Genomic DNA, 26,795 nt, shown 5'->3' with positions numbered 1-26,795 from the left:
CAAAACTACCTATAAAGCAAAAATAATCAAAATAGTGTGGTACTGTCTTAAGACAGACATACAGATGAATGGAATAGAATGGAGAATCCAGAAATAAACCCTGATGGGGCACCTGGATGGCTCAAGTCAGTTAAGTGTCTGACTCTTGATCTTGGCTCAGTTCATGATCTCACGGTTCATGGGATCAAGCCTCACATCAGGCTCTGTGCTGACAATGTGGAACCTGCTTGGGATTCTCTCTCTCCCTCTCTCTCTGCCCCTCCCCTCCTTGCATGCATGCTTTTGCTCTCTCAAAATAAATAAACTTTAAAAACAATGTTAAAAAAAAGAAATAATGTACATATTCAAATGAGCTTAAACAATGATGTTGAAACTTTTTTTATTTTAGAAAGAAAGAGAGCATGTGGGTGGAAGAGACAGGCAGATGGAGAGAGAGAGAAAGAGAGAGTGAGAGGGAGGGAGAGAGAGAATCTTTTTTACTTTTTATTTTAAAAAAAATAATGTTTATTTTTGAGAGAGAGAGCACGAGAGAAACAGAGCATGAGGGGCAGAGAGAGAGGGAGATCCAGAATCTGAGGCAGGTTCCAGGCTCTGAGCTGTCAGCACAGAGTCTGACATGGGACTCAAACCCACAAATCATGAGATCATGACCTGAGCCAAAGTTGGACATTGAACCGACCTAGCCACCAAGGCACCCTGAGAGACAGAGACAGAGAGGAGAGAGAGAGAGAGAGAGAGAGAGAGAGAGAGAGAGAGAGAGAGAGAGAGAGAATCTTAAGCAGGCTCCATGCTCAGCATGGAGCCCAATGTGGGGCTCAATCCCATGACTCTGGGACCCCAGGACCATGAGCTGAGCCGAAATCAAGAGTTGGATGCTCAACTGACTGAGCCACCTAGGTTCCCCAAAGTCAAGACTATTTAATGGGGGAAGGAATAATCTTCTCAACAAATGGTGCTGGGACAAATGAAAAGCCACGTGCAAAATAATTAAGTTAAACCCTTACCTTACACCATAATAAAAATTAACTCAAAATGGATAAAAGACCTAAATATAAGTGCTAAAAACTATAAAACTCCCTAGAAGGAAAGTGTAGAAGTAAATCTTCATGTCCTTGAATTTGGCAATGGATTCTTAGATAAGACAAAATGCATGAGCAACAGAAAAAAAAATAGATAAATTTGGCATAATGGAAATTAAAGTTTTTTTCTCCAAAAGACACTGTCAAAAGTGAAAGGACACCTGCAGAATGAAAGATAATATTTCCAAATCATATATCTGATGAGAGTCTTGTATCCAGAGTATATAAAGAACCCTGTTGATTCATAATTTAAAAAACCCAGAAATTTTTTAATAGGCAAAGGCATTTTTCCAAGGAATATATTCAAATGACCAATAAGCACATGAAAAGATGCTCAGCATCATTTGTCATTAGGGAAATACAAATCAAAACCACAATGAGATACCACTTCACACCCAACAGAATGGCTATTGCAAAAAAGGAAAACAAGCATTGATAAAGATGTGGGGAAATTGAAACACTTGTGCATTGCCAGTAGGCATGTAAAATGGTGCAGCTGCTCTGGAAAATCATATCCCAGTTCCTTAAAAAGTTATATAGAATGACCATATGATCCAGCAATTCCAGTCCTAGATGTTTACTCAAAAGAATTGAGAGCAGGGACTCAACTAGATGCCTGTACACCAATATTCATAGCATCATTATTCATAATAGCCCAAAGACAGAAGCAACCCAAAAGTCGGTGACAGATGAATGGATAAAATGCTTTATAAAGAAATATTCTGCAAGCTTGAAAAGGAATTATATTCTGATATACACTATGCTGTGGACTGAATTCTGTCCCCACTACCAAAATTCATATTTTGAAGCGCTAATCCCCAATGTGATGTTATTTGGAGATAGGGCCTTTGGGGGATAATTGGGTTTAGATGACATCATTAGGGTAGGGACCTCATGATGGGATTACTGTCTTTATAAGAAGAGAAAGGGACATGGGGACTCTCTCTCTCTCTGCCATCTGAGGACACAGCAAAGAGGTGGCCATGATCAGCAGAACCTGACCATGCCACCACTGTGATCTCAGGCTTTCAGACTTCAAAACTGTAAGAAATTAATTTCTGTTGTTTAAACAGTCTGTGGTATTTAGTTACGGAAGCTTGAGATAACTAAGACATACTACAGCATAGATCAATATTGAGGACATTATGTTAAATGAAATAAGGCATACACAAAAGGATATTGTGTAATTCCCCTTATAAGAGGTACCTAAAAGGATCAAATTCATAAAGACAGAAAGTGGAATAGAGGTGATGAGGGTCTAGGGCAGGAGACAGTGGGGAGTTGTTTAATGGTACAGTTTTGGTATAGGATGATGAAAAGTTTTGGAGATGGATAATGGTATTGGATGCACAACATTGTGAATGTACTTAATGCCACTAAATTTTACATGTAAGAATGGTTAAAATAGTAAATGTTATGGTATGTGTATTTTACCACAATAAAAAATGTAACAAAATTACATGGAACAATAATTGACAGAACTGAAAATAGACACAGACTAGTACATAATTATGGTTGGAATTTTTTTAATGTTTATTTACTTTGAGAGAGAGAGAGCAAATGGGAGAGGGACAGAGAGAGAGGAAGAGCCCCACCTGGGACTCTATCCCACGAACCGTGAGATCATGAGCTGAGCCAAAATCAAGAGTTGGAACGCTTACCCGACTGGGCGACCCAGGTCCCCCTCCTGGTTGGAGACGTTTAAATTGGGTTTTGATTTGCATTTTCCTCATGGTTAATTAGGACATTTGAGGATATTTTGTTGTGCTTATTGGCAATTTGTGTCTCTTCTTTGGAGAAGTGTCTTTTCCAGCATTTTACCCATTTTGTAATTAAGTGGGTTTTTGTTTGCTTTTTTTTTTCCTGTTGAATTGTAAGTTTCTATATATTCTGGATACTAATCCCTTATCAGATATATAATCTACAAATATTATTTCTGTTCTGTGGCTTGTCTTTTCACTCTCTTGATAGTGTCCCTTGATGGACAAACTCTTAAAATTTTGATGAAGTCCAATTTTTTCTTTTGTTATCTGTGCTTTTGGTGTCATGATTAAGAAACTATCACTAACTTGGGGGGCCCCTGGGGGGCTCAGCCGGTTGAGCGTCCAGCTTCAGCTCAGGTCATGATCTCAGTTCATGAGTTCGAGCCCCACATTGGACTCACTGCTGTCACCACAGAGCCTGCTCAGGATCCTCTGTCCCCCTCTCTCTCTCCCCCTCCCCCACTCATTCTCTCTCTCTCTCTCTCTCAAAAACAAACAAACAAACAACCAATGATCTATCACTAACTTGGTAGGATTCAACTCCATTCTTTCGCATGTAGCTATACATTTGTCTCAGCACCATTTTTTTAAAAACACTGACTTTACTCCTTTACGTTGTCTTGACATTCTTGTCAAAAATCAATCATAAATGTAAGGGTTTATTTCTAGCATCTCTATTCTATTCCATCAGTCTATATCTCTATTCTTATGATGGTGTCACTGTTTTGACTGTGGTAGCTTTGCAGTAAGCAAAGTGTGAGTCCTCCTACTTTGTTCTTTATCAAGGTTGCTTTGGTTATACAGAGTCCCTTGAAATTCTATATGAATTTTAGGGTGAGTTTTTCTATTTTTGTAGAAAATCCCAGTGGGGATTTTGATAAGGATTTGCTTTAAATCTACAGATAAATTTGGGAAGTACTGTCATTTTAACAATATTAAGTCTTCCAGTCCTCTAATGTGACATGTCATTCGATTTGTTTAGGTCTTCTTTAATTTCCATCAGCAATGAATTTCAGTTTTCAGTGTACAGTATTTCTCCCCCTTGGTAAGTTTATTCCCAAGAATTTTATTATTTTGATGCTATGTAAATGTAAAGGTTTTCTTAATTTCCTTTTTGAGTTGTTCATTCCTGGTGTATAGAGATACAACTGATTTTTGTCTGTCAATTTTGTATCCTACAACATCACTAAATTCAACCTTCTTTGTGGGTTCCTTAGAAGTTTTCTACATATAGTGTTGTCTGCAAACAGACGTAACTACCTCTTCTTTTCCAGTTTGGTAACCATTTTTTTTTCTTTTCTATTGGTACTGGCAGCACTATAATGAACAGTGACAAAGTGGGCATTCTCATATTGTTCTTGATCTTAGGAGAAAAGCTTTCAGACTTTCACCAGTGAGTGTGATATTAGCTGCCAGTTTTTCATATGCGGCCTTTATCACATAATGAACATTTCCATCTACTCCTAGTTTATTGAGTGTTTTGTCATGAAAGGGAAATGGATTTTATCAGATGACTTTTTTTTTTTTGCACAAGTTGAGATCATGTGGTGTTTTTCCTTGCTTCTTTCTATCAATGTGGTATATTACAGTGAATAATTTTCATACATTGAACCACACTTGCCCTGGGGATAAATCCCACTTGCTCATGGAGTATAGTCCTTATCTACTGGTATTCCATTTGGTACTCTTTTATGGGGACATTTGCATCTATTCATAAGGGATATTGGACTTTGGTTTTCTTGGGGTGTCTTTGTCTCATTTTGCTGTCAGGGCAATGCTAGCCTCATAGAATGAGTTAGGAAGGGTTCCCTCCCTACTTCATTTTTTGGGCAAGAGTTTGAGAAGGATTGGTTTTAATTCATCTTAAATATTTGGTAGAACTCACCAGTAAGCCACTGGTTCCTAGGCTTTTCTTTGTTCGGAGGTTGTTGGTCACTGATTAAATCTATTTACTTGTTATATGTCTAGTCTAAATTCTGTTTTTTCTTGAATCAGTTTTGGTAATTTGTGTGTTTATAAACATTTTTCCTTTTAATCTTGGTTATTCAACTGCTGGCTTATAATTGTTCATAGTATTTTCTTATAATCCACTTTATTTCTGTTATTTCAGTAATAATGTCCCCACTTCATTTCTGATTTTAATTAAGTCTTCTTTCTCCCTCTTACCCTTCACCCCTCTCTCTCCCTCAACCTAAGGGTCTGTCAATACTTTCAAAGAACAAACTTTTGGCATCATTGATTTTCTCTGTTTTTCTACTCTCTCTTTTTTAAAGTTTGTTTATTTTTGAGAGAGAGTAGGGGAGGGTCAGAGAGCAGGGGGGACAGAGGATCTGAAGTGGGCTCTGCATTGACAGCAGAGATCCCAATGTAGGGGTGGAACTCATGAACCATGAGATCAAGACCTGAGCTGAAATTGGAAACTTAACTGCTTGAGCCACCCAGGTACCCCTGTTTTTCTACTCTTTAACCCCTTTAACCCATGTATATCTGCTCTAATCTTTATTGTTTCCTTCCTTCTGCTTTAGTTGGCTCTTCTTTTTTCTAGTTCCTTAAGGTTTACAGTTAGGATATTAACTTGAGATTCTTTTCCTTTCTAATGCAGGCATTTACTGTTAAAAATTTCCCTCTTAGCACTGCTTCCCACAAATTTTGGAATATTATATTTTTAAAAATTCCCCTTGTGACTTTTTTTTTTACCCATTCGTTAAGTCTGTTAATTTTTGTGGATTTTATTACTCTGAAATTTCCAGTTTCTTTCAATTATTGATATCTAGTTTTATTCCATTGCCATCAGAAGATACTTTATATGATTTCAGTCTTTTAAAACTCATGAAGAATGTTTTTGTGTGTCTTGGACGATGTTCCATGTGCACTTGAGAAGAGTACGTGCTGTGCTGTTGTGGGAGTGTTCTGTTTATGTCTGTTAGGTCCACTTGTTTTAGGTTGTTGTTAAAGTCCTCTTTATGTCATTAATCTTCTGTCTGACCTATCCATTTTTGAAAATGGGCACTGAAGTGTCTGCCTGTTACTGTAAAACTGTATTTCTCCCTTTAATTCTGTCCAATTTTGCATCATATATTTTGGGGCCCTTTTGTTATGTGTGGTCAAGTTTGTCATTGTTATATCTTCTTGCTGGATTAGATACTTTATCAATATATAATGTCCTTCTTTTCTTTTTAAGTTTATTTAGTTTGAGAGAGAGAGAGAGAGAGAGCAGGGGAGGGGAAGAGAGAAAGGGAGACAGAGAATCCCAAGCAGGCTCCACATTGTCAGTGCAGAGCCCAATGCAGGGCCTGATCCCATGAACCATGGGGATCATGACCTGAGTCGAGATCAAGGGTCAGATATTCAGCCCTCTGAGCCACCCAGGAGCTCCTATAATGTCCTTCTTCATCTCTTGTAAATTTTTTAAATTAAAGTCTATTTTGTCAGATAATATAAGTCTCTCTAACTCTCTTTTGGTTACTATTTGCATGAGATATCTTTTTTTATCGTTTTCCTTTCAACTTTTTTGTGTCTTTGTATTTTAAGTCTCTTGTTGACAACATGTAGATAGTTGATGAGTTTTTTCCCCCAATCTGTGAGTCTCTGTCTATTAATAAGGGAGTTTAACCCATTGCATTTGGAATAAATACAGATAAGACATGATCTACTTCGGCCATTTAGCTTTTTGTTTTCCGTATGCCACACGTTTTGTTCCTCAATTAATCTGTTATTCATTTTTTTATGTTTACTTAAAATTTTGAAGTGTATGTTTGATTTTCTTCTTTACTTTACTTTTCTATATATTTAAAAATTATTTCCTTAGTGGTTATGTCAGGAATTACAATTAACATCTTAAACTTATTTATAACAACTTAGTTTGAATAGCAACTTGGTTTCAATAGTATATATTCTGCTCCTATATACTTCTCTCCTTCTCCTATTATTTTGCCAATTACATCCTTATACATTTTGTGCTCATTAATATACATTTTCAAGTACTGTTTTATGTATTTGCCTTTTAAATCATATAGGAAAACAGATGAGGGGTGCCTGGGTGCCTCAGTCAGTTGAGCACCTAACTTCGACTCAGGTCATGATCTCTCGGTTCATGAGTTCAAGCCCTGCATCGGGCTAACTGCTCTCAGAGCAGAGCCCGCTTCAGATCCTCTGTTCCTCTCTCCTTCTGCCCCTCCCCCACTCATGCTCTCTCTAAAATAAATAATTTTTTAAAAAAGAAAATTTTTTTAAAAAAGAAAAAAGATGAGTTATAAACTAAAAGTAAATGAGGTTTTTATATTTGTCTATGTAGTTACATTTACCAGTGTTCTTATGGCTTTGAGTTACTGTCTGAGTTTCAGCCAGAAATATTCCCTAATGGCATTTCTTGTAAGGCAGGTCTACTGTTAATGACATCTTACAGCTTTTGTTTATCTAGAAGTATCTTAATTTCTTCAAAGATAGTTTTGCCAGATATAGAATTCTTGGTTGAGAGGGGTTTTGTTTTTGTTTTTAAAGGACATAAATGTCATCCCAATGCCTTCTGGTTTCCATGGTTTCTGGTGAGAATTTGGTTATTAGTCTGATCTTGTACTTGATGAGCTGCTTCTCTCTTGCTGCTTTCAAAATTCTGTCTTTGGTTTCAACAATTTGACTTATGTCTTGGTGTGGATCTCTGAATGTATCCTGCTTTGAGTTCATTAAGCTTCTTGGATGTGTAGATTCATGTCCTTCAACAGATTGTGGCAATCTCTTCCTCAGATACTTTTTCTGCACTTTCTTCTCCTCCTAGGACTCCTACAATGTGTATGTTGGTACACTTGATAGTGTCCCATTAATCCCTCAGATTCTTCATTTTTCTTTCTGCGCCCCACCCCCCCAAACTGGATAATTTCATCTGTCTTAGTCTTTAATTCTCTGGTCTTTTTTTTCTGCCTGCTCATATACACATCTGCCTTTGAATACCCTCAGTGAACATTTTATGTCACTTAGTGTACTTGTCAGCTGCACAATTTGGTTACTTGTTTATCATTTCTATTTTTTTTAATATATTTTCATTTTGTTCTTATGTCATTTTCCTGATTTCCATTAGTTTTCTGTCCATGGATTCCTTTAGCTCATCGAGCATATTAAATCAGTTGATTCAATGTCTTTAATAATTCCAATGTCTGGGCTTTTTCAAGGATAGTTCTGTCAAATTGTTTTTTTCCTGTGGGTGAGCCATATTTTTCTGTTTCTTTATGTTTTTCACTTGTTTTTTGTTTTTTTTTTAAGAAATGGACATTCTGGGATTTTATAATATGCTAAATCTGGAAATCTGATTTTCCCAATCCTCAGGGGTTGATGATATTTGTTTATTGAGGGCAAAGCCATATGATTGTGACTTTCCCAAACCATTTTTGCAAAGTATATATCCCTTTTGTGTGGTTCCTGAAGTTTCTATCCTATTATCTCTGTAGTCAAGCAATGACCTGAGAACAATTTCTTTAAATGCCTGTCTCCAACAAGGAAAAGAAGAGGGTCCTGTCTCTGTAAATCTTCTGAAGGATGACACCAGTGTAAGCCACTGCTACTGAGGGCCCAAACCAAGGCAAGTATCTGTGCCAGTTCCTCACATATCACTAGACCAGCTCAAATGTATGGATCCAAATATTTTGAGAACAAGGTCATCTCTGTCCACACCAGCACCACCCATCTACTCCAAGAACACAGGCTGCTGTCCCCATGGCCAAAGTGGTGCCAAAAAAATAGGAAGTGGTAGTTAGTTCATGCATGCCATTCACACAAGATCAGAAGCTTCTTCATGAAGCACTATGCTGGTTGTTCTAAGTGTCTAAACATGTTCCAGAGTTCCAAAATAGCTTATTGCAATAGCTTTGCCCAGTTTAATAGTGATTGACCCCATATGCATTGTAAATTAATGTCATTAGGTACATACATATTTAGGATTGTTAATGTCTTCTTGATTGACTTTTATCATTATAGAATGTCCTTTTTGTAATCCTCTGGTAATGTCTTGAATTTCACTTTGCCTGACATTAACATAGCCACACCAGTTTTCTTATGTTTGTGTGGTATATTTCTTAATTTCAACCTATTTCTATTAACTGTTAATTCTTGTAAATTATTTTTTAAAACACAATCTAAAAATCTCTGCCTTTTACTTAGAATATTTAGAACTATTAATATATGATGCAAATCTTGATTTTTTTCAGTTTAAAGTCTGCTGTTTAGCTGTTAGTTTATTATTTATCTCCTCTGTACTTGTTCCTTTGTTCCTCCTTTCTTGCCTCTATCAGGTTGATTATTATAGGGTTTTTTTTTTTATTATTTAAAAAATTTAAGCACTGAATTTTATCTCCCATTTGGTTGGGGATGGCTATAACTTCATATTTGGTTTTTAATGGTTACTCTAGGGAAAACAATATGCTTCCTCAGCTTATCAGTTTATCTTGCATTACTATCACACCAATTCACATATAACATAAGAATCTTATAACTCCCATCTTTTGTGCAATTGTCATATATTTTACTTCTATCTATATAACTATTATACTTATGACATATAGGTATCAATTTTGGTTTAAGCAATCAATAATATCTTAAAGAAAAAAATAGTATATTTACCTGCATATTTACTATTTCCAGTACTCTCCATTCTTTCCTGTTGATCTGAATTTCTATCTGGCATCATTTCCCTTTTAGCCTGAGGGATCTTTACCATTTTTTATAGTCCAGATCTACTGGGAATGAATTTTATTTGCATTCAATTATTCTGAAATGTTTTATTTCATTTTCATTCTCAGAGAACATTTCCCCCACACATAGAATGCTAAAACAGCTTTGCCTTCTTTCAGCACTTTAAAAATGTTATTCTGCTGTCATCTGTTTTTCTCCTGCTGAAAAGTCAACTGTCATTCCTATTGCTGTTCTTGTGTATCATGTGTCTTTTTTATTTTTCCTGGCTACTTTGAAAAGATTTTATCTCTGGTATTCAGCATTTGACTAAGATGTGCCTAAGGTGTGGCCTGTATACTTATCCTGCTTTTGGGTGGTGGGGTGACATATGGTTAGAAACCCGAAGAGTGTCAGAGTTCTGTGATGCTCACAGTTCACACCATGCAGGATCACTCAGGGGAAACACTAGAGCTGGTCTTGAAGAAAAAGGCAAGATAGGAACAGTGGGAAAGAATTTTTATAATGGTTTCCCCAGGAATGAATGGGCAAGGAAGGGTAAAAAAGATTAGGACTAGCTAATTTGAACAATTCCAGCGGGCTCTGGGGCTTGGGAGCTGCCGCTGGCTGTCTGGTATATGGTTTTGGGCGATTAGGGTGGGTGTACAGTGGCCCAGAATGTGCATATCCAACCAGTAAAGTGGTTGATGGTATGAACTTAATTGGATGCTCAAGATAATTCACTGGTCTCTAGCCAGGGCCTCAAAACTGGTTTTAGAATTTTTTAAAAAACTATTACAGAGGGTCACTGAGGTTTTTGGATATTGATATTTTAAGCACATTTTGAAAATTTTTAGCTAATATTTCTCCGAAACATTTTGCTTCTTTTCCTCCAAATATTTTCTTTTTCCTCTAGGGTTCCACTTAGCATATTTTATATTTTCACTATTGCCTCACAAGTTGTTACATCTCTGTTCATTTATCTATGGTTTTTTTTCCCCTCTTTGCTATTCAACTTGGATAATATCTATTAGCCTGTCTTCACATTCACTGATCCTTTCTTTTGCAGTGTTTAATATTGTAAGCCCACCCATGAGACTTTTAAAAATTGTATGTCTCTTGTAAAATTCTCCACATCTTCATCTTTGTGTCTGTCCTTTTCTATAGATCCTTTAAGGTATTTATAATTATTTTAAAATTCTTATTCAGTAATTTCAACATCTTGCTTATTGGGGGATTTGTTTGATTTTTTCTTGGTTGTGTGTCATACATTTCTTCTGATGGCTCCTGATTTGTAATGGTATACTGGACATTCTGGGTGATACAGTGTGGAGACTGAATTGTTGAGTTTTGTTTAGTAGGCAGTCAAGTTACTAGCAGATCGCCTTGATTTTTTTTGAAGGCTCAATTTTAGGCTTTAGTAGAGTGGGTCTGTTTTAGTTTTGCCCTTAGTCCTAGGGCCTCAACCAGTGTTCTCAGATGTGGTTCTCATTCTAAAGCATGGCTTTCCAGGTTTTCAATGAAAGCCCCCAAAATTTACTATGTCTCTCTAACCTGGTGGGTCATAAATTCCAAACTTTCCCTCCCCAGCACCAGACATCTGCTGAAATCTCTGCTGACCTTCTCCAGACTTCCAGTTGCTTTCTGTTGGGCTCTCTGGAATCCTACCCAACTCATGCATAATTTAGGAGGAGTCAACCAAGAATTGGAGGGGAGTATGACAGGTGAACTCAAGGCTCTGTGTTTTCCTCTTTCTGGAATTTCCCTTTCAATTTCCAAGCTGCTCCAACAACCCTGAATTCTGAGTTGGCTCCTCAACCTTGTGAGATAGCCACTTTTTGTTGTATTCCCTGTGGGGCTACATGAGGAACCGTCACTTAAATGTGATCTTGTCCAGTGTGTTACTCTTCTTTCAGTGGATGAGTCCCCTCCAGTTTTGCTTGTCTCTGGTCACTTTCCTCACTTTACAGTGCATTTCAAAATTTACAGTGCATTTCAAAAACGTATATAAAATGTATATAATTATTGGTAGGAGAGTTAGTCTGATACAAGACACTCTGGCCATTACAGGAAGCCAGATGTTTAAATGTTGTTTAAAATAAAATTCAACCTCCTTGGGGCCCCTGGGTGGCTCAGTCGGTTGAGCATCGCATTTGATTTCAGCTCAGGTCATGATCTCACGGTTCATGAGCTCAAGCCCCAGTGCAGAGCCTGCCTTGGATTCTCTCTCTGCCTCTCCCCAGCTCACACACGCTCTAGCTCCCTCTCTCAAAACTAAATAAACTTTAAAAAAATCCAATTTTCTTTTTACTTATCTTGATGATGGTTAAGTCTGTTCACCTTGAAAACCTACCAAGATGTATGTTTGTGTACTTGGGCCTAGATGTGCTATTTACCAGTAAAGTTTATTACAAGAAAAAGTCAACTTCCTGTCAGTACCCAGTTAAAAACCACTCGGGCTTTCTTGTGGCCCTGGGATCAAACTCAGATCCCTGCCTCAGAATTTCTCTCCTGACTATGGACTCTAGGTTCACTTGCAGCTCCCTAAATGAGACAAACTAGCTCCTGCTCCTCCCTCTATCCCCACCTCCCACACCCTACCTGGATAATTCCTCAGACATCATTTTAAGCATCATCTCCTTGTAGAAGCTTTTCCTGACTACCAAAGAAATCCCTCCTCTCTTCCACCTGAGGGGCCCTCTGCTGCCTTCTCACAGCCACCAAGTCCCCCTCCCTGACCTCCACCTCAGCAGGAGCACTCCATACACTGGCTGGCAGTATCCAATGAGCATCTGAATGTCAGGAACCATATCTTCAAGTCTGGCCCCAGAATAGTTTAGAGAATCTGCAAAATGTTCAAACTCTGCCACCCTGCCCATTATGGTGAGCTCCCCTGGGGCAGCTTGCCTACAAGATCCTGCCTGTGGCAGTTCTCCAAGGCTGGCAACCTTCAAGAGGCACGGGTGCTATTGTGAGAATTGGTGGAGCTGGACCCAGCTCCATCACCAGAGCAAATGTGCAGATAAAGCTCTCCTTCCTGCAGGCTTGCTTCTTCTGTCAGATGAAACGGTGGGATTTTGAGCTCTAATGATATGTCCTTCCTAAACATAAAAGCCAAATGACCAACCAGACAGTTTTAAAGAAGACAAGTAAAAGTTTATTGTGTTGAGCAGACCTTATTTTCATTACAGTACCAGGAAATTCATTCTCCACTCACTTCGGGTGCAGAGGGCTCTGCAGACACCTAGGGCCCCGGTACTTGTTCCCAAGCAAGGGGCAGCACCTGCACCTATGTTGCATTTAACGAGCAGGATTACAGTAAAACAGAATAGTTATAAAGAAGGTTTTCTAAATACATACTTTCCTTTAAAAATTCTAGTATTTTTCATTTTTTCTATGTTTACCTCATTATCATCAAGGATAACTGGTTGGAAAACATGGTGCTTGATAATCTTTTTCCCAAATCATTTGCCTTGAATTTTGCTACTTTTACTCTGACGAGGAATTATGCCCACTTCTCTGGACATCTAAATAATGACGAGTAAGGCAATGCATAAATTACAGGTGGGATGAAGGCCTTAGCTCATACCCCAACTTGTTTCTTCTTAAATCTTCCACATTTGGCCTCTATGTTGCTAGGTAATTTAAGATTCAGGAGACAGCCTCTTGCTTGCAAAATCAGTATCAGGGAGTTTAAGCTTAATGTGCTACTTTTGGGGAGCATGCCGCTGCTTGAAGCTGATTTTGTGGTTTCGTTTTATAAACTGTCAGCACTCAATGGCACCCTGAAGGGGAGAGACCATCTACTTAGTGCACTGACTCACTACCACCCACAAGTGTCATTTCTGAATTAGATCAAGAGATCAAATAGCAAATGAAAGAGAAATTGGTATCCTCCAGATAGTCTGAAATATTAATTACAACCTGAGTTAATGAAGTCAAATTTGCTTGAATTCAATCAGGCAATTACCAAAGTTGTGACTGAGATCTTCCCCCACTACATCAAGACAGGGAAAACATGAATTTAAGTAAAAAATGTTATCCCACCAAACTAGACACATGACAGCTATATTTAACTCTAATCATCCCACAAAAATGTCCCCATAAAATCAAATACTTAAAAAATTAAAATTATACAACAGTTGAATATATACTTAAATTACTTTGTGCACAATGCACCTTCCATTTGTTGTTGCCAAGAAAAACTTTCCATTTACCAAATGATCTACCAGTTTACCAGGTGATTTAGCAGAACATTTCCATCTCCATGAAATCTGACGCCATAGCATTAACATTGGAATCAGAAAAACACACTAGAAATTCCCTTGTGACTCATTCATGGCAATTTTAGAAAAGGGCTACTTTCAAGTACCCGAGTTTACTCACAGGGGAGATGTAGGGTAAGAGGAATTTTACTGAATCCTAGGAGGGTGGTGTCTGACTTGTTCCAAATTACAGTGGCAGTCAAGTATGATTCCCAGCTAAAGGACAATGGAATTTCCTTCCTATTAGCTGGGCCCGTCCCTTCTGAAAACCCCACTCACACCGCCAGCTTCCGGACCTTCGTTCAGGGACCACGTCCTGCAACCAGACAGAAGTTGTTCCTTCAAGCACAGCCTCCACATGGTTCACAGCATGAGGACTGGAGGAGAGCAGAGTTCATTAAGCTCTGTTCCTGGAAACGATTTCTGAAACATATGTAAAATCTTTGCTCTCCCACTAGCTGAGTTCACGAAACAAGGGCCTACCTCGAGGCATATACACATAGTAGGTAGGCAACATCTTGAGATTCTACACCTTATCATCCTTATGGGATGATAAGAAACGCCACATCTTGAGATTCTACACCTTATCATCCTTATGGGAAACTAATGTGTCATCATTCTCAGTGTGGTCAGTCCTGAGTTCAATTGTAAAACACACATAGGCATGCCTCCTCAGCTCCAGCAGCAGGCTGTGTGAATGGGGTTTGGTCTCAAATGCCACTGTTCATAGAACACAAAAACTCACATGTTGCATGTCATTCGGACATGTCACATTATTTCACATCACACTGGCCTTGATTCATAAAGAAAATTTCCCATTATGGCATGATGAGAGACAACAAATCCCGTTCCATAAAAATGATGGTTAAAAACAATGCACTGTGAACAGTTTCCAGAACCTTGAGCATTTCAGTGCCATCAATTCTTGCTTCTTGGGAAAAAAATCTCTATCTTTTGGGTCACAATTTGCTTTTGCACAGTAGAGTCAATGGACAAAGCTGACCAAGACCAAATTTTAGTGGTATTATCATTTCCTAGGACATTAGAGGTTCATCCTGAAAGATGCTGTTGCCACGTGAACCAAGAGAAGGAAGGAAGGCCCTACACCACTTCAAAAGCAAACGAGGTCTTACACACTTAGAAACAACTACTGGTAAGACTTGTGCTTAGGGTGGTGATGGACAAGAGCAGTGAGGACACACACTACACGGAGAACAGATTTCACACTGTACGTTCCTCACATGGAATATGCATAAGAGACCTGGTGGAAAGACATGGAGAAAGGTGGCATGTTCCATGTCCCAAGGGAACCAGCATTTAAAAAGCACACCCCAGTGACTTTAGTATTTCCCACTCAATCTCCCAGAAAATCAACTCGGAAAGTACACAGTTCTGTTCACGGGTGGACTGAAGTGGTGGTGGCAGAAGGCTCTCTGACAGCTTTTCTTCGATCCAGGATGAGGCTAAACAAATGTTTTTTGTTCTCATTGATTCTATCCCTTCAGCTGCTCTGACCAGTGAGCGGCAGGGCGGGGGGGGGGGGGGGGGGCGGAGGGGGGGGGACTCAAGCTACAGCCTCTGTCAACAGCAATGACTCTGAGGGACCTTTTCAGTCTTGGATCCATTTATCTAAAAATTTGAGCTCCCTTCTTCCCAACTTTTAATGGAATTATAAAAGCTCCTTCTGACTGAGAGACTCCTAAGCTAACTTTTGCTTATGTGACTATAGAAAAAAATAAATTACTTGATATTTGCCATAAGACTTTGATTTCTAAAAAAGACTGAAAACCTATGTTCCCTGGCTTAGAAGAGTGAGGATTCAGCTATCATTTGCAGCCCCTCCTCACATTTGTAAAAAGCAGGCAAAATATTAGGGACAAAAATGGTTTGCAATGGAAGGAGGCACAGTCCACAGGAGTGCTCTTGTGTACCCTGCAGCCTGGGCAGACAGAGGGAAGCCCCTAGAGCCTCACGCCCATGTAGGCCGAAAACACACCAGAAGACTCCCTCTGGGTGCCTCCCAACACTGCCCGCTCACCAGGAGAGGCCGCTCCAGAAAGGCCACTCTGGGCCACTGAAGTAAAGACACTAAGAGCAGGGCTGATGCTGCTTCAAGATGCAACTATGTGCTGTCAGAAGAGTGGTGTGCCGGCAATTTCGGCAAACCAGAGGCAGCCCACAGCACTGAACTAAAAGGAACAGAGGACCACGTACAGAGGAACACGGATTACAGTCAACATCTCTCCTCTTCTCAGCTCTGGGAGTCCTGCGTAGAGAAAAGTCAAAGCCAACTTTGCCTGGGTCTGAGAAAGAACCCCCTGCCCCCCACCCAGAGGAGCAGAAGGTGGATGATGTGATGACCTTCCCGAGGGAGACTGGAGCCCCTCAAGATGGATCACCAGAGGGGCTCACTATGGCTGTATCCAGTGAGGAAATCAATAACAGACTTTTTTTTTTTTTTTAAGAAAGTGGGAAGAAAAAGCAAAGACTTTCACAAATAGAAAAATTATTTACAAAACAATTTCCTAAGAAGTTTACTGGGGTTGGGTGGGGAATAAGAATAATGTTTTCATTTTAAATTAGTCACGTGGTACTGACGGTTTATAAAAGGGAATGGCCAATTTCTGTCTTCTTCACCTCCCCCAAAATACCCTAAAGTCATCCTACTCCTGATATGTTTCCTACCCTCATCCCAACCCACCCCATCCTGTCCCCAAATTAATTGCCTGGAGCCAATCTCAAAGACACATGATTGTTGGTTGGGTTTCCATTTAACAATGAACCCACTGCTGGGGAAGAGAACACAAGGACACAGGACGCACTGGCATAAACCTCAAGGTGTGTGGACCTCGGACAAAGCTTCTGCCACCACAGCGCAGGCTGCAGACTGAGCTCCGCTGTCAGTAAACTGAGGTAAGGAAGAACATGGCGGCTCTGGCGGGTCGGCTTCCCATGGTGATGCACCATGTGTGTGCTCTTGGTGTGGGCACCACAGGACTCATTTTCTTCCAGTTGCCTCTGCCATTTTCCCTTCTGGTTAGAAGACTGCTCTTTACAGAGTCCCAAAAGATCAGCCACTTGTCTTCCTCTGAGGTACAAATCCAATAGAGCCTTGACTCCAAAGATCCAGAGCCCACTGGCGTGTAGAAGTCAAAATCAAATGCTCAGAATCAAAAGGTGTGGCACGCCTGCCCAGCCAGTTTATCAGCAGTTGTAAAGACAGATCAGAAAAAACTAGCATTTAATACAAAAAATGTTTTTCAAATGGTGCAATTTCCTGTCCTCCTGTGAAGATCATAATTCTTCTCGTTTCTGAGGTCCTATGGAAAAGGAGAACAATTGAAAATAGAATGGTTTTATCCTCAAGTGACAAAAATACAGACTGAATATTTCTTCTGGTACTGTAACCTATTAATTGTGGCCCCACCTCCATTTTATCTCTATTTTGAAATTTTTAGAAGCTTTGGTGTGGAGTGTATTATATTTTGAAAGCAAAAACAAAACAAAAAAGACCTTTTTGTTTTTAAAAACACAAACCACCTGCATATCCCTATTCCAGCAGAACTGTTTCACAAATACAATCTTTACTTCTGGTAAAAATATACACATTTTTAGTCAAGATTCTCCTTTTTTCATTTAATAACACACAAACACATTTTCCTAAGTAAAAGTATAGCTCATTTACCACTCTCTATTCTTGGATGTTTAAACTGTTTTTAATAATTTTGGTTTACTGGGGAGCCTGGATGGTTCAGTCAGTTAAGCATCTGACTCTTGACTTTGGCTCAGGTCATGATCTCATGGTTCATGGGATCAAGCCTCACACAGGGCTCTGTGCTGATGGCACGGAGCCTGCTTGGGATTCTCTCTCCCTCTCTGCCGCTCCCCCACTTGCTCACGCATACACTCTCTCAAAATAAAACAATAAACTTAAAAAAATAATTTTGGTTTAGGGGCACCTGGGTGGCTCAGTCGGTTAAGTGTCTGACTCGGCCCAGGTCATGATCTCAGGTTTCATGGGTTTGAGCCCTCATCAGGCCCTATGCTGACAGCTCAGAGCCTGGAGCCGCTTTGGATTCTGTGTCTTCCTCTCTCTCTGTCCCTCCCCCACTAGCACTCTCTGTCTCTCTCAAAAATAAACATTAAAAAAAATAATAATTAAAAAAATTTTGGTTTATAAATAATAAATTTCTCCATTTTTATTACTTTTTTCTTATGTGAACTTATTTCTTTAAGGTAAATTCTCAAGAAAGGAATTACTGAGGGTATAAACATGTTAATGGTTTCTGCTTTTTAACAAGGACTGTTCTAATATACAGAGCTTTGGCAAGGTAGACCCAGAGCACTTTCCTCATCATCTTCCCAACAAATAGCATTATCAGTATCAATATGCACATTTTTTCAATGGAGTGTATATATATATTTTTTAATGTTTATTTTTGAGAGAGAGAGAGAGAGAGAGCACGAGCAGGGGAAGGGCAGAGAGAGAGGGAGACACAGAATCTGAAGCAGGCTCCAGGCTGTCAGCATAGAGCCCAACGCGGAGCTCGAACTCACAAGCCATGAGATCATGACCTGAGCCTAAGTTGGGTGTTTAACCAACTGAGCCACCCAGGTGCCCCTCAAGGGAATATTTATTAACGACAGATTCCTTTAATGTAACTGCTGTTGTCTCAACTTCATTTATTTGTGTCTTCCTCTTATTTGAACAGAATTGTACATTATTTACCCACGTATCGATAGAAATCCTTCAGGTGTTAATAGCGAATTTGAATTATTTTTATTATTTTTATTTTATTATTATTATTATTTTATGATACTTAACAACATAGTACAGTCTTCGGGATGATTAGGTGAATCATTCAAGATCCATGTTCTGTAACTGACTTCTTAGAATTAGTTTTGAGCTGAATAGTGTTAAAAAAACAGAATTCAGCTTATTAATAGTTTACAAACGGTCACTATTGTATTCTAATGATTTTTGTCAACTGTATACCATTAGAGATTTACACAAGAGTGGGGAAAATATTACATGAAGATTTAGTCCCTTCTATTCTTAGCCTAAATTAAATAAGTCCACTCCAATATTCTTCTTTGAAAGAACACTTTTTTTTTCAAAATCAATATACACTTTGTCTTGACCCTAAATATGTTCATTTAATAATGCCTGGACAGATTTAATAAAAAACCAAGGAATCTGACAAAAGATCCCCAAAATAATGTCAGGCTTAGCTTATATATCACAAAATTCACGAGCCTAAATAACAGAATTCTCAATGCACCTTTTCTCAAAAAGATAAAATAAAATAAAATAAAATAAAATAAAATAAAATAAAATAAAATAAGGGAAAAGAAAAGGGGGCAGCAACTGTATTAATACATACGTTTAGAAGGCCAACTAAAAAAGGAAAGTAAAAATATACACTGGTTGATGTCAGGATGGAAGGGCTGAGATTCCTTTTATTCATTATTCTGTTGTTTTTGCAACAAACACAAATCAGAAATGCAAATAAGTACTTCCCTAAGGCTGACCGCTGGACTTACCTTCCCAGCGTGGCTCCTGTGTTGTCTTCTTGTCCAGCATTCCTGTCTCTTTCTCCCTCTGGAACCGGGTCTGTAGCTGCTTGATCTCTTGGTCGTAGTCCTGCCACTCTGGGACAATTCGAACAGCTGCTTCCAGCTTGGGCTCTTTGGTCATTGGATTATTACACTGTAAAACCCAAATCACATGCTTCAACCAAGCTGAAGACAGGGCACATTATACAGAATTAAAAGATGTGTCTGTTCTTGGATTCTAAGTCCCAACTGAACAAAAAGAACAACACTGAAGAGCCAAATGAGAGACCAGCAGAAGCAATGTGGTAGTGGGTCACATAAAGCTTCTACAAAATTGTGGAGAATGACTGGAAAGCAGGAACTGAAAGTTCCTTTGATAAAATTACAAGGCACAGAGATAATCCATGGACAAGTAGTAACTTCACTGATTGTAAGTAGTGAAACAGCCCCATCAGACACCAGAGAACCTGGCTGCCTGCTGCACGCAGCAGAGATCTGTGGATGTTACTACAGGATGTGCTACAGTCCCCCAACTGCACAACTACAGAGAAGACTAAAGAAGAATCTGTGTGTTAATAACGATCTAGTCATAAATCACACTGGAATAAGATGTAGAAAAGAACCACAGACAGCTTACCAAATCTATTGTTTTAGCCCTTTTCTTAGAGGCATCATCACACCACGTTTCACACCAAAGCCATTCTTGAGGGAGTGATTTAATTGGCACCTGATGGATCATGTTATTGGGCAAATCCTGTTTGGTAAAAAGAAAATAAGACACAATACTCTCAAGTTCTGAGGGAAACTGAAATAAACTCGGAGCAAATTAGCGGTAATGGCTGCTCATTACATATCACATACCAATCACAATTTTTTAGAACTGAAAGGGTCTACTAAAAACCTGTGAGAAGCTAAAATACTTATTTGTGATTTTTTGTAAAACTACAGTTTAGAGGACTTCTAAAACATCTACCTATGATAAGCACCTGAAAAACTTTAGCTTAAAACTCAGAAATAACCTACACCTAGACTTCTCTCCATGAGGGCAATTCTAAGAAAAAATACTAGTGCTTCTTGAAAGTTAACTAAGCATAGAGTGTGGTTTTGATACTTCACAACTTTGCATAAAGGATGCTCCAAATCAACCTTGTCAACTGAGGCTTGATCCCAAGTGGATGAAGCTTACATTTTTTCAAGCCAACTGTATGCTTTGAAGCTTTTTTCTCAGGAAAACTTTTGAGTTTGACACAATAAAATGTTGCACTATCTTAAGACACAACCAATATGATCCAGAAATTCCACTTCTGGATATATGCACAAAAGAAAGCAGGGACTCAAACAGATACTTTTACACCAATGTTCACAGAGGCATTATTCACAAGAGTTAAAAGATGGAAATAAGCCAAATGTCTATCAACAGATGAATGGATATACAAAATATGGTGTGTGTGTGTGTATACACACACACACACACACACACACACACACACACACACACACAGGAAAATTCTTTCAGCTTAACAGGAAGGAAATTCTGAAAGCTGCGATGACATGGATGAAACTTGAAAACATTATACAAAGTAAAATAAGCCAGGCACAAAAAGGAAAAATATTATATGATTCTAAAAGTACCTAGAATAGGCAAGTTCATACAGACAGAAAATAGAATAGAGGTTGTCAAGGGACTGGAGGGAGGAAGGAAGGTAGAGTTGCCATTTAATGGGTACAGAGTTTTGGTCTGGGATGATGAAAAACTTCTGGAGATGGACAGCTGCACAACACTGTGAATTCACTTAACACCACTGAACTGTCCACTCAAAAATGGTTAAAGTGATTTTTTTTGTGTTACCTGAATTATACCTAATATTACAGATAAAGACACTTGTAGATGACAAAAATTGAAAAAAATTGTTACTAGTGAACTTACACTAAGGAAAATTAAAGGATATTCTTTAGGCAGAAGGAAAATAATCCTATATGGAAGCTCAGAAATGCAGAGAAGATTGCAGGGTAACCACATGAGCATATCTAAATAGGTAACAATCCCATTGTAGGAGAAGAATTTCTGGGGTTTAAAATACAGAGATATCTAAAATCCACAGCAACAGCCATTCAGGCTGGGATAAGGATAAATGGAGTTAGTAAACTCTAAGGCCAGTATTACTCAACCTGAGGTTATGCAGATGCAGCAAGGAGTCTGCTAGGAATGTGGGCTCTTAGGCCCAACCATACATACACCTACTGAACTGGCCCATGCGAGTGGGACCCAGGAATTAACGCTTCAATAAGTTCTCCAGGTGAATCTTTTATGTATGCTGAAGTTTGAAAAGCACTGTTCTAATGTTTTTGCACTGTGTGGTAGGTGCAAATATACCAACTAGCATTAGCCTTTGCAAAGTCAGGAGTGCATAATACTGTAACCTCTAGGATAATCATTAAAAGAACTGCAGTCTACAAGAGACTCATTTTAGATCTGAGGACACCTTTAGATTGAGAGTGAGGGGATGGAGAACTATTTATCATGCTACTGGAAGCCAAAAGAAAGCTGGAGTAGCCATACTTATATCAGACAAACTAGACTTTAAATTAAAGGCTGTAACAAGAGATGAAGAAGGGCATTATATAATAATTACAGGGTCTATCCATCAGGAAGAGCTAACAATTATAAATGTCTATGCGCCAAATACCGGAGCCCCCAGATATATAAAACAGTTACTCATAAACATAAGCAACCTTATTGATAAGAATGTGGTCATTGCAGGGGACTTTAACACACCACTTACAGAAATGGATAGATCATCTAGACACACAGTCAATAAAGAAACAAGGGCCCTGAAGGATACATTGGATCAGATGGACTTGACAGATATATTTAGAACTCTGCATCCCAAAGCAACAGAATATACTTTCTTCTCGAGTGCACATGGAACATTCTCCAAGATAGATCATATACTGGGTCACAAAACAGCCCTTCATAAGTTTACAAGAATTGAAATTATACCATGCATACTTTCAGACCACAATGCTATGAAGCTTGAAATCAACCACAGGAAAAAGTCTGGAAAACCTCCAAAAGCATGGAGGTTAAAGAACACCCTACTAACGAATGAGTGGGTCAACCAGGCAATTAGAGAAGAAATTAAAAAATATATGGAAACAAACGAAAATGAAAATACAACAATCCAAACGCTTTGGGATGCAGCGAAGGCAGTCCTGAGAGGAAAATACATTGCAATCCAGGCCTATCTCAAGAAACAAGAAAAATCCCAAATACAAAATCTAACAGCACACCTAAAGGAAATAGAAGCAGAACAGCAAAGGCAGCCTAAACCCAGCAGAAGAAGAGAAATCATAAAGATCAGAGCAGAAATAAATAATATAGAATCTAAAAAAACTGTAGAGCAGATCAACGAAACCAAGAGTTGGTTTTTTGAAAAAATAAACAAAATTGACAAACCTCTAGCCAGGCTTCTCAAAAAGAAAAGGGAGATGACCCAAATAGATAAAATCATGAATGAAAATGGAAATATTACAACCAATCCCTCAGAGATACAAACAATTATCAGGGAATACTATGAAAAATTATATGCCAACAAATTGGACAACCTGGAAGAAATGGACAAATTCCTAAACACCCACACTCTTCCAAAACTCAATCAGGAGGAAATAGAAAGCTTGAACAGACCCATAACCAGCAAAGAAATTGAATCGGTTATCAAAAATCTCCCAACAAATAAGAGTCCAGGACCAGATGGCTTCCCAGGGGAGTTCTACCAGACATTTAAAGCAGAGATAATACCTATCCTTCTCAAGCTATTCCAAGAAATAGAAAGGGAAGGAAAACTTCCAGACTCATTCTATGAAGCCAGTATTACTTTGATTCCTAAACCAGACAGAGACCCAGTAAAAAAAGAGAACTACAGGCCAATATCCCTGATGAATATGGATGCAAAAATTCTCAATAAGATACTAGCAAATCGAATTCAACAGCATATAAAAAGGATTATTCACCATGATCAAGTGGGATTCATTCCTGGGATGCAGGGCTGGTTCAACATTCGCAAATCGATCAACGTGATACATCACATTAACAAAAAAAAAGAGAAGAACCATATGATCCTGTCAATCGATGCAGAAAAGGCCTTTGACAAAATCCAGCACCCTTTCTTAATAAAAACCCTTGAGAAAGTCGGGATAGAAGGAACATACTTAAAGATCATAAAAGCCATTTATGAAAAGCCCACAGCTAACATCATCCTCAATGGGGAAAAACTGAGAGCTTTTTCCCTGAGATCAGGAACACGACAGGGATGCCCACTCTCACCGCTGTTGTTTAATATAGTGCTGGAAGTTCTAGCATCAGCAATCAGACAACAAAAGGAAATCAAAGGCATCCAAATTGGCAAAGATGAAGTCAAGCTTTCGCTTTTTGCAGATGACATGATATTATACATGGAAAATCCGATAGACTCCACCAAAAGTCTGCTAGAACTGATACATGAATTCAGCAAAGTTGCAGGATACAAAATCAATGTACAGAAATCAGTTGCATTCTTATACACTAACAATGAAGCCACAGAAAGACAAATAAAGAAACTAATCCCATTCACAATTGCACCAAGAAGCATAAAATACCTAGGAATAAATCTAACCAAAGATGTAAAAGATCTGTATGCTGAAAACTATAGAAAGCTTATGCAGGTAATTGAAGAAGATATAAAGAAATGGAAAGACATTCCCTGCTCATGGATTGGAAGAATAAATATTGTCAAAATGTCAATACTACCCAAAGCTATCTACACATTCAATGCAATCCCAATCAAAATTGCACCAGCATTCTTCTTGAAACTAGAACAAGCCATCCTAAAATTCATATGGAACCACAAAAGGCCCCGAATAGCCAAAGTAATTTTGAAGAAGGAGACCAAAGCAGGAGGCATCACAATCCCAGACTTTAGCCTCTACTACAAAGCTGTCATCATCAAGACAGCATGGTATTGGCATAAAAACAGACACATAGACCAATGGAATCGAATAGAAACCCCAGAACTAGACCCACAAACGTATGGCCAACTCATTTTTGACAAAGCAGGAAAGAACATCCAATGGAAAAAAGACAGTCTCTTTAACAAATGGTGCTGGGAGAACTGGACAGCAACATGCAGAAGGTTGAAACTAGACCACTTTCTCACACCATTCACAAAAATAAACTCAAAATGGATAAAGGACCTGAATGTGAGACAGGAAACCATCAAAACCTTAGAGGAGAAAGCAGGAAAAGACCTCTCTGACCTCAGCCGTAGCAATCTCTTACTCGGCACATCCCCAAAGGCAAGGGAATTAAAAGCAAAAGTGAATTACTGGGACCTTATGAAGATAAAAAGCTTCTGCACAGCAAAGGAAACAACCAACAAAACTAAAAGGCAACCAACGGAATGGGAAAAGATATTTGCAAATGACACATCGGACAAAGGGCTAGTATCCAAAATCTATAAAGAGCTCATCAAACTCCACACCCGAAAAACAAATAACCCAGTGAAGAAATGGGCAGAAAACATGAATAGACACTTCTCTAAAGAAGACATCCGGATGGCCAACAGGCACATGAAAAGATGTTCAACGTCGCTCCTCATCAGGGAAATACAAATCAAAACCACACTCAGATACCACCTCACGCCAGTCAGAGTGGCCAAAATGAAGAAATCAGGAGACTATAGATGCTGGAGAGGATGTGGAGAAATGGGAACCCTCTTGCACTGTTGGTGGGAATGCAAATTGGTGCAGCCGCTCTGGAAAGCAGTGTGGAGGTTCCTCAGAAAATTAAAAATAGACCTACCCTATGACCCAGCAATAGCACTGCTAGGAATTTATCCAAGGGATACAGGAGTACTGATGCATAGGGGCACTTGTACCCCAATGTTTATAGCAGCACTCTCAACAATAGCCAAATTATGGAAAGAGCCTAAATGTCCATCAACTGATGAATGGATAAAGAAATTGTGGTTTATATACACAATGGAATATTACGTGGCAATGAGAAAAAATGAAATATGGCCTTTTGTAGCAACGTGGATGGAACTGGAGAGTGTGATGCTAAGTGAAATAAGCCATACAGAGAAAGACAGATACCATATGGTTTCACTCTTATGTGGATCCTGAGAAACGTAACAGAAACCCATGGGGGAGGGGAAGGGAAAAAAAAAAAAAAGAGGTTAGAGTGGGAGAGAGCCAAAGCATAAGAGACTGTTAAAAACTGAGAACAAACTGAGGGTTGATGGGGGGTGGGAGGGAGGGCAGGGTGGGTGATGGGTATTGAGGAGGGCACCTTTTGGGATGAGCACTGGGTGTTGTATGGAAACCAATTTGACAGTAAATTTCATATATTAAAAAAAATAAATAAATAAATAAATAAAAAAAAAGAAAAGAAATTAAAAAAAAAAAAAAAAAAAGAACTGCAAAAAAGTATATAGTTCAAGGGGCTCCTGGTTGGCTCAGTCAGTGGAGCATGTGACTCCTGTTCTTTGGGTTGTGAGTTTGAGCCCCACACTGGGTGTTGAGATTACTTAAAAATTTAAAAATCTTTAAAAAAAAGTGTATAGTTCAAGCTAGTAGAGGGAAGATGGAATTATAAAAAACTCTCCATCTGAAGGAAACTAAGGAGAAAAAAGAAACAGAACACATAAAATAAGCAGAAACACTAGAAAAGCCAGTCTCACTGGTGATTACGTTAACTATAAATGGACTAAATGTTCAAATTAAATGACTTATACAAAATGTAAAAACCAACAGATATAAGCCTATTTATAAGAAATGGAACTGGGGTGCGTGGGTGGCTTAGTTGGTTAAGCGTGCAACTTCAGCTCAGGTCATGATCTCACGGTTCGTGGGTTCGAGCCCTGCATTGGGCTCTGTGCTGACAGCTCAGAGCCTGGAGCCTGCTTTGGATTCTGTGTCTCCCTCTCTCTCTGCCCCTCCCCCACTGTCTCTGTCTCTCAAAAATGAATAAATGTTAAAAAAAAATTTTTAATAGAACTAAAATATAAGGATAGAAAAAATTGAAAATAGGAGGATAAAAACAATATACCATTTAACAATAACCAAAAGGAAAGCTGGCATAGATGTACTAATATTGGGTGAAGGTTCCCCCAACAAAAATCATTAAAAATTCAGTTGTAGGATATATATGCTTCTAAGTTTTAGGTACCTAATGGTATAGTCTCAAAACACATAAAGCAAAATTTGACAAAACCAGAGATGAAGATATCACAATACAGAAAAATATTTTAATACAATTCCCTCAGTAACTAATAGAAAAATAGACAAAAACACATAATATGACCAAATGGACTATACCTAGTATCCACAGAATACAAAAAACCAAATGAAATGTTTACCAAAACTGATGACATTTGGGTCTAAAAGTAAATCTCCACAAATTTCAAATGTCTGAAATCATACAGAAGAAATCCTCAAAC

At 38.7% G+C, this 26,795-nt stretch overlaps 1 protein-coding gene across 2 annotated transcripts in view; it reads right to left on the bottom strand.

Annotated features, from left to right (window-relative positions):
* Window positions 1-16,270: 16,270 nt before the first annotated feature.
* Window positions 16,271-26,795, bottom strand: part of UGGT1 (UDP-glucose glycoprotein glucosyltransferase 1) — a 113,841-nt gene continuing 103,316 nt past the window's right edge. For both annotated transcript variants that reach the window (XM_058715670.1, XM_058715671.1), the window contains 3 exons: window positions 19,958-20,074; window positions 19,309-19,474; window positions 16,271-17,084 (listed from right to left, as the gene is read on the bottom strand). In XM_058715670.1, the coding sequence (XP_058571653.1) occupies window positions 17,059-17,084; window positions 19,309-19,474; window positions 19,958-20,074 (309 nt within the window). In that variant the 3' untranslated portion in view covers window positions 16,271-17,058. The remainder of the gene's footprint in view (window positions 17,085-19,308; window positions 19,475-19,957; window positions 20,075-26,795) is intronic.

The sequence above is a fragment of the Neofelis nebulosa genome, chromosome 2 (assembly GCF_028018385.1).
Source record: "Neofelis nebulosa isolate mNeoNeb1 chromosome 2, mNeoNeb1.pri, whole genome shotgun sequence".
NCBI classification, from domain to species: Eukaryota; Metazoa; Chordata; class Mammalia; order Carnivora; family Felidae; genus Neofelis; species Neofelis nebulosa.
The sequence above is the reverse complement of the archived record's forward strand: the minus strand, read 5'-3'. Positions and strand labels throughout refer to the sequence as shown.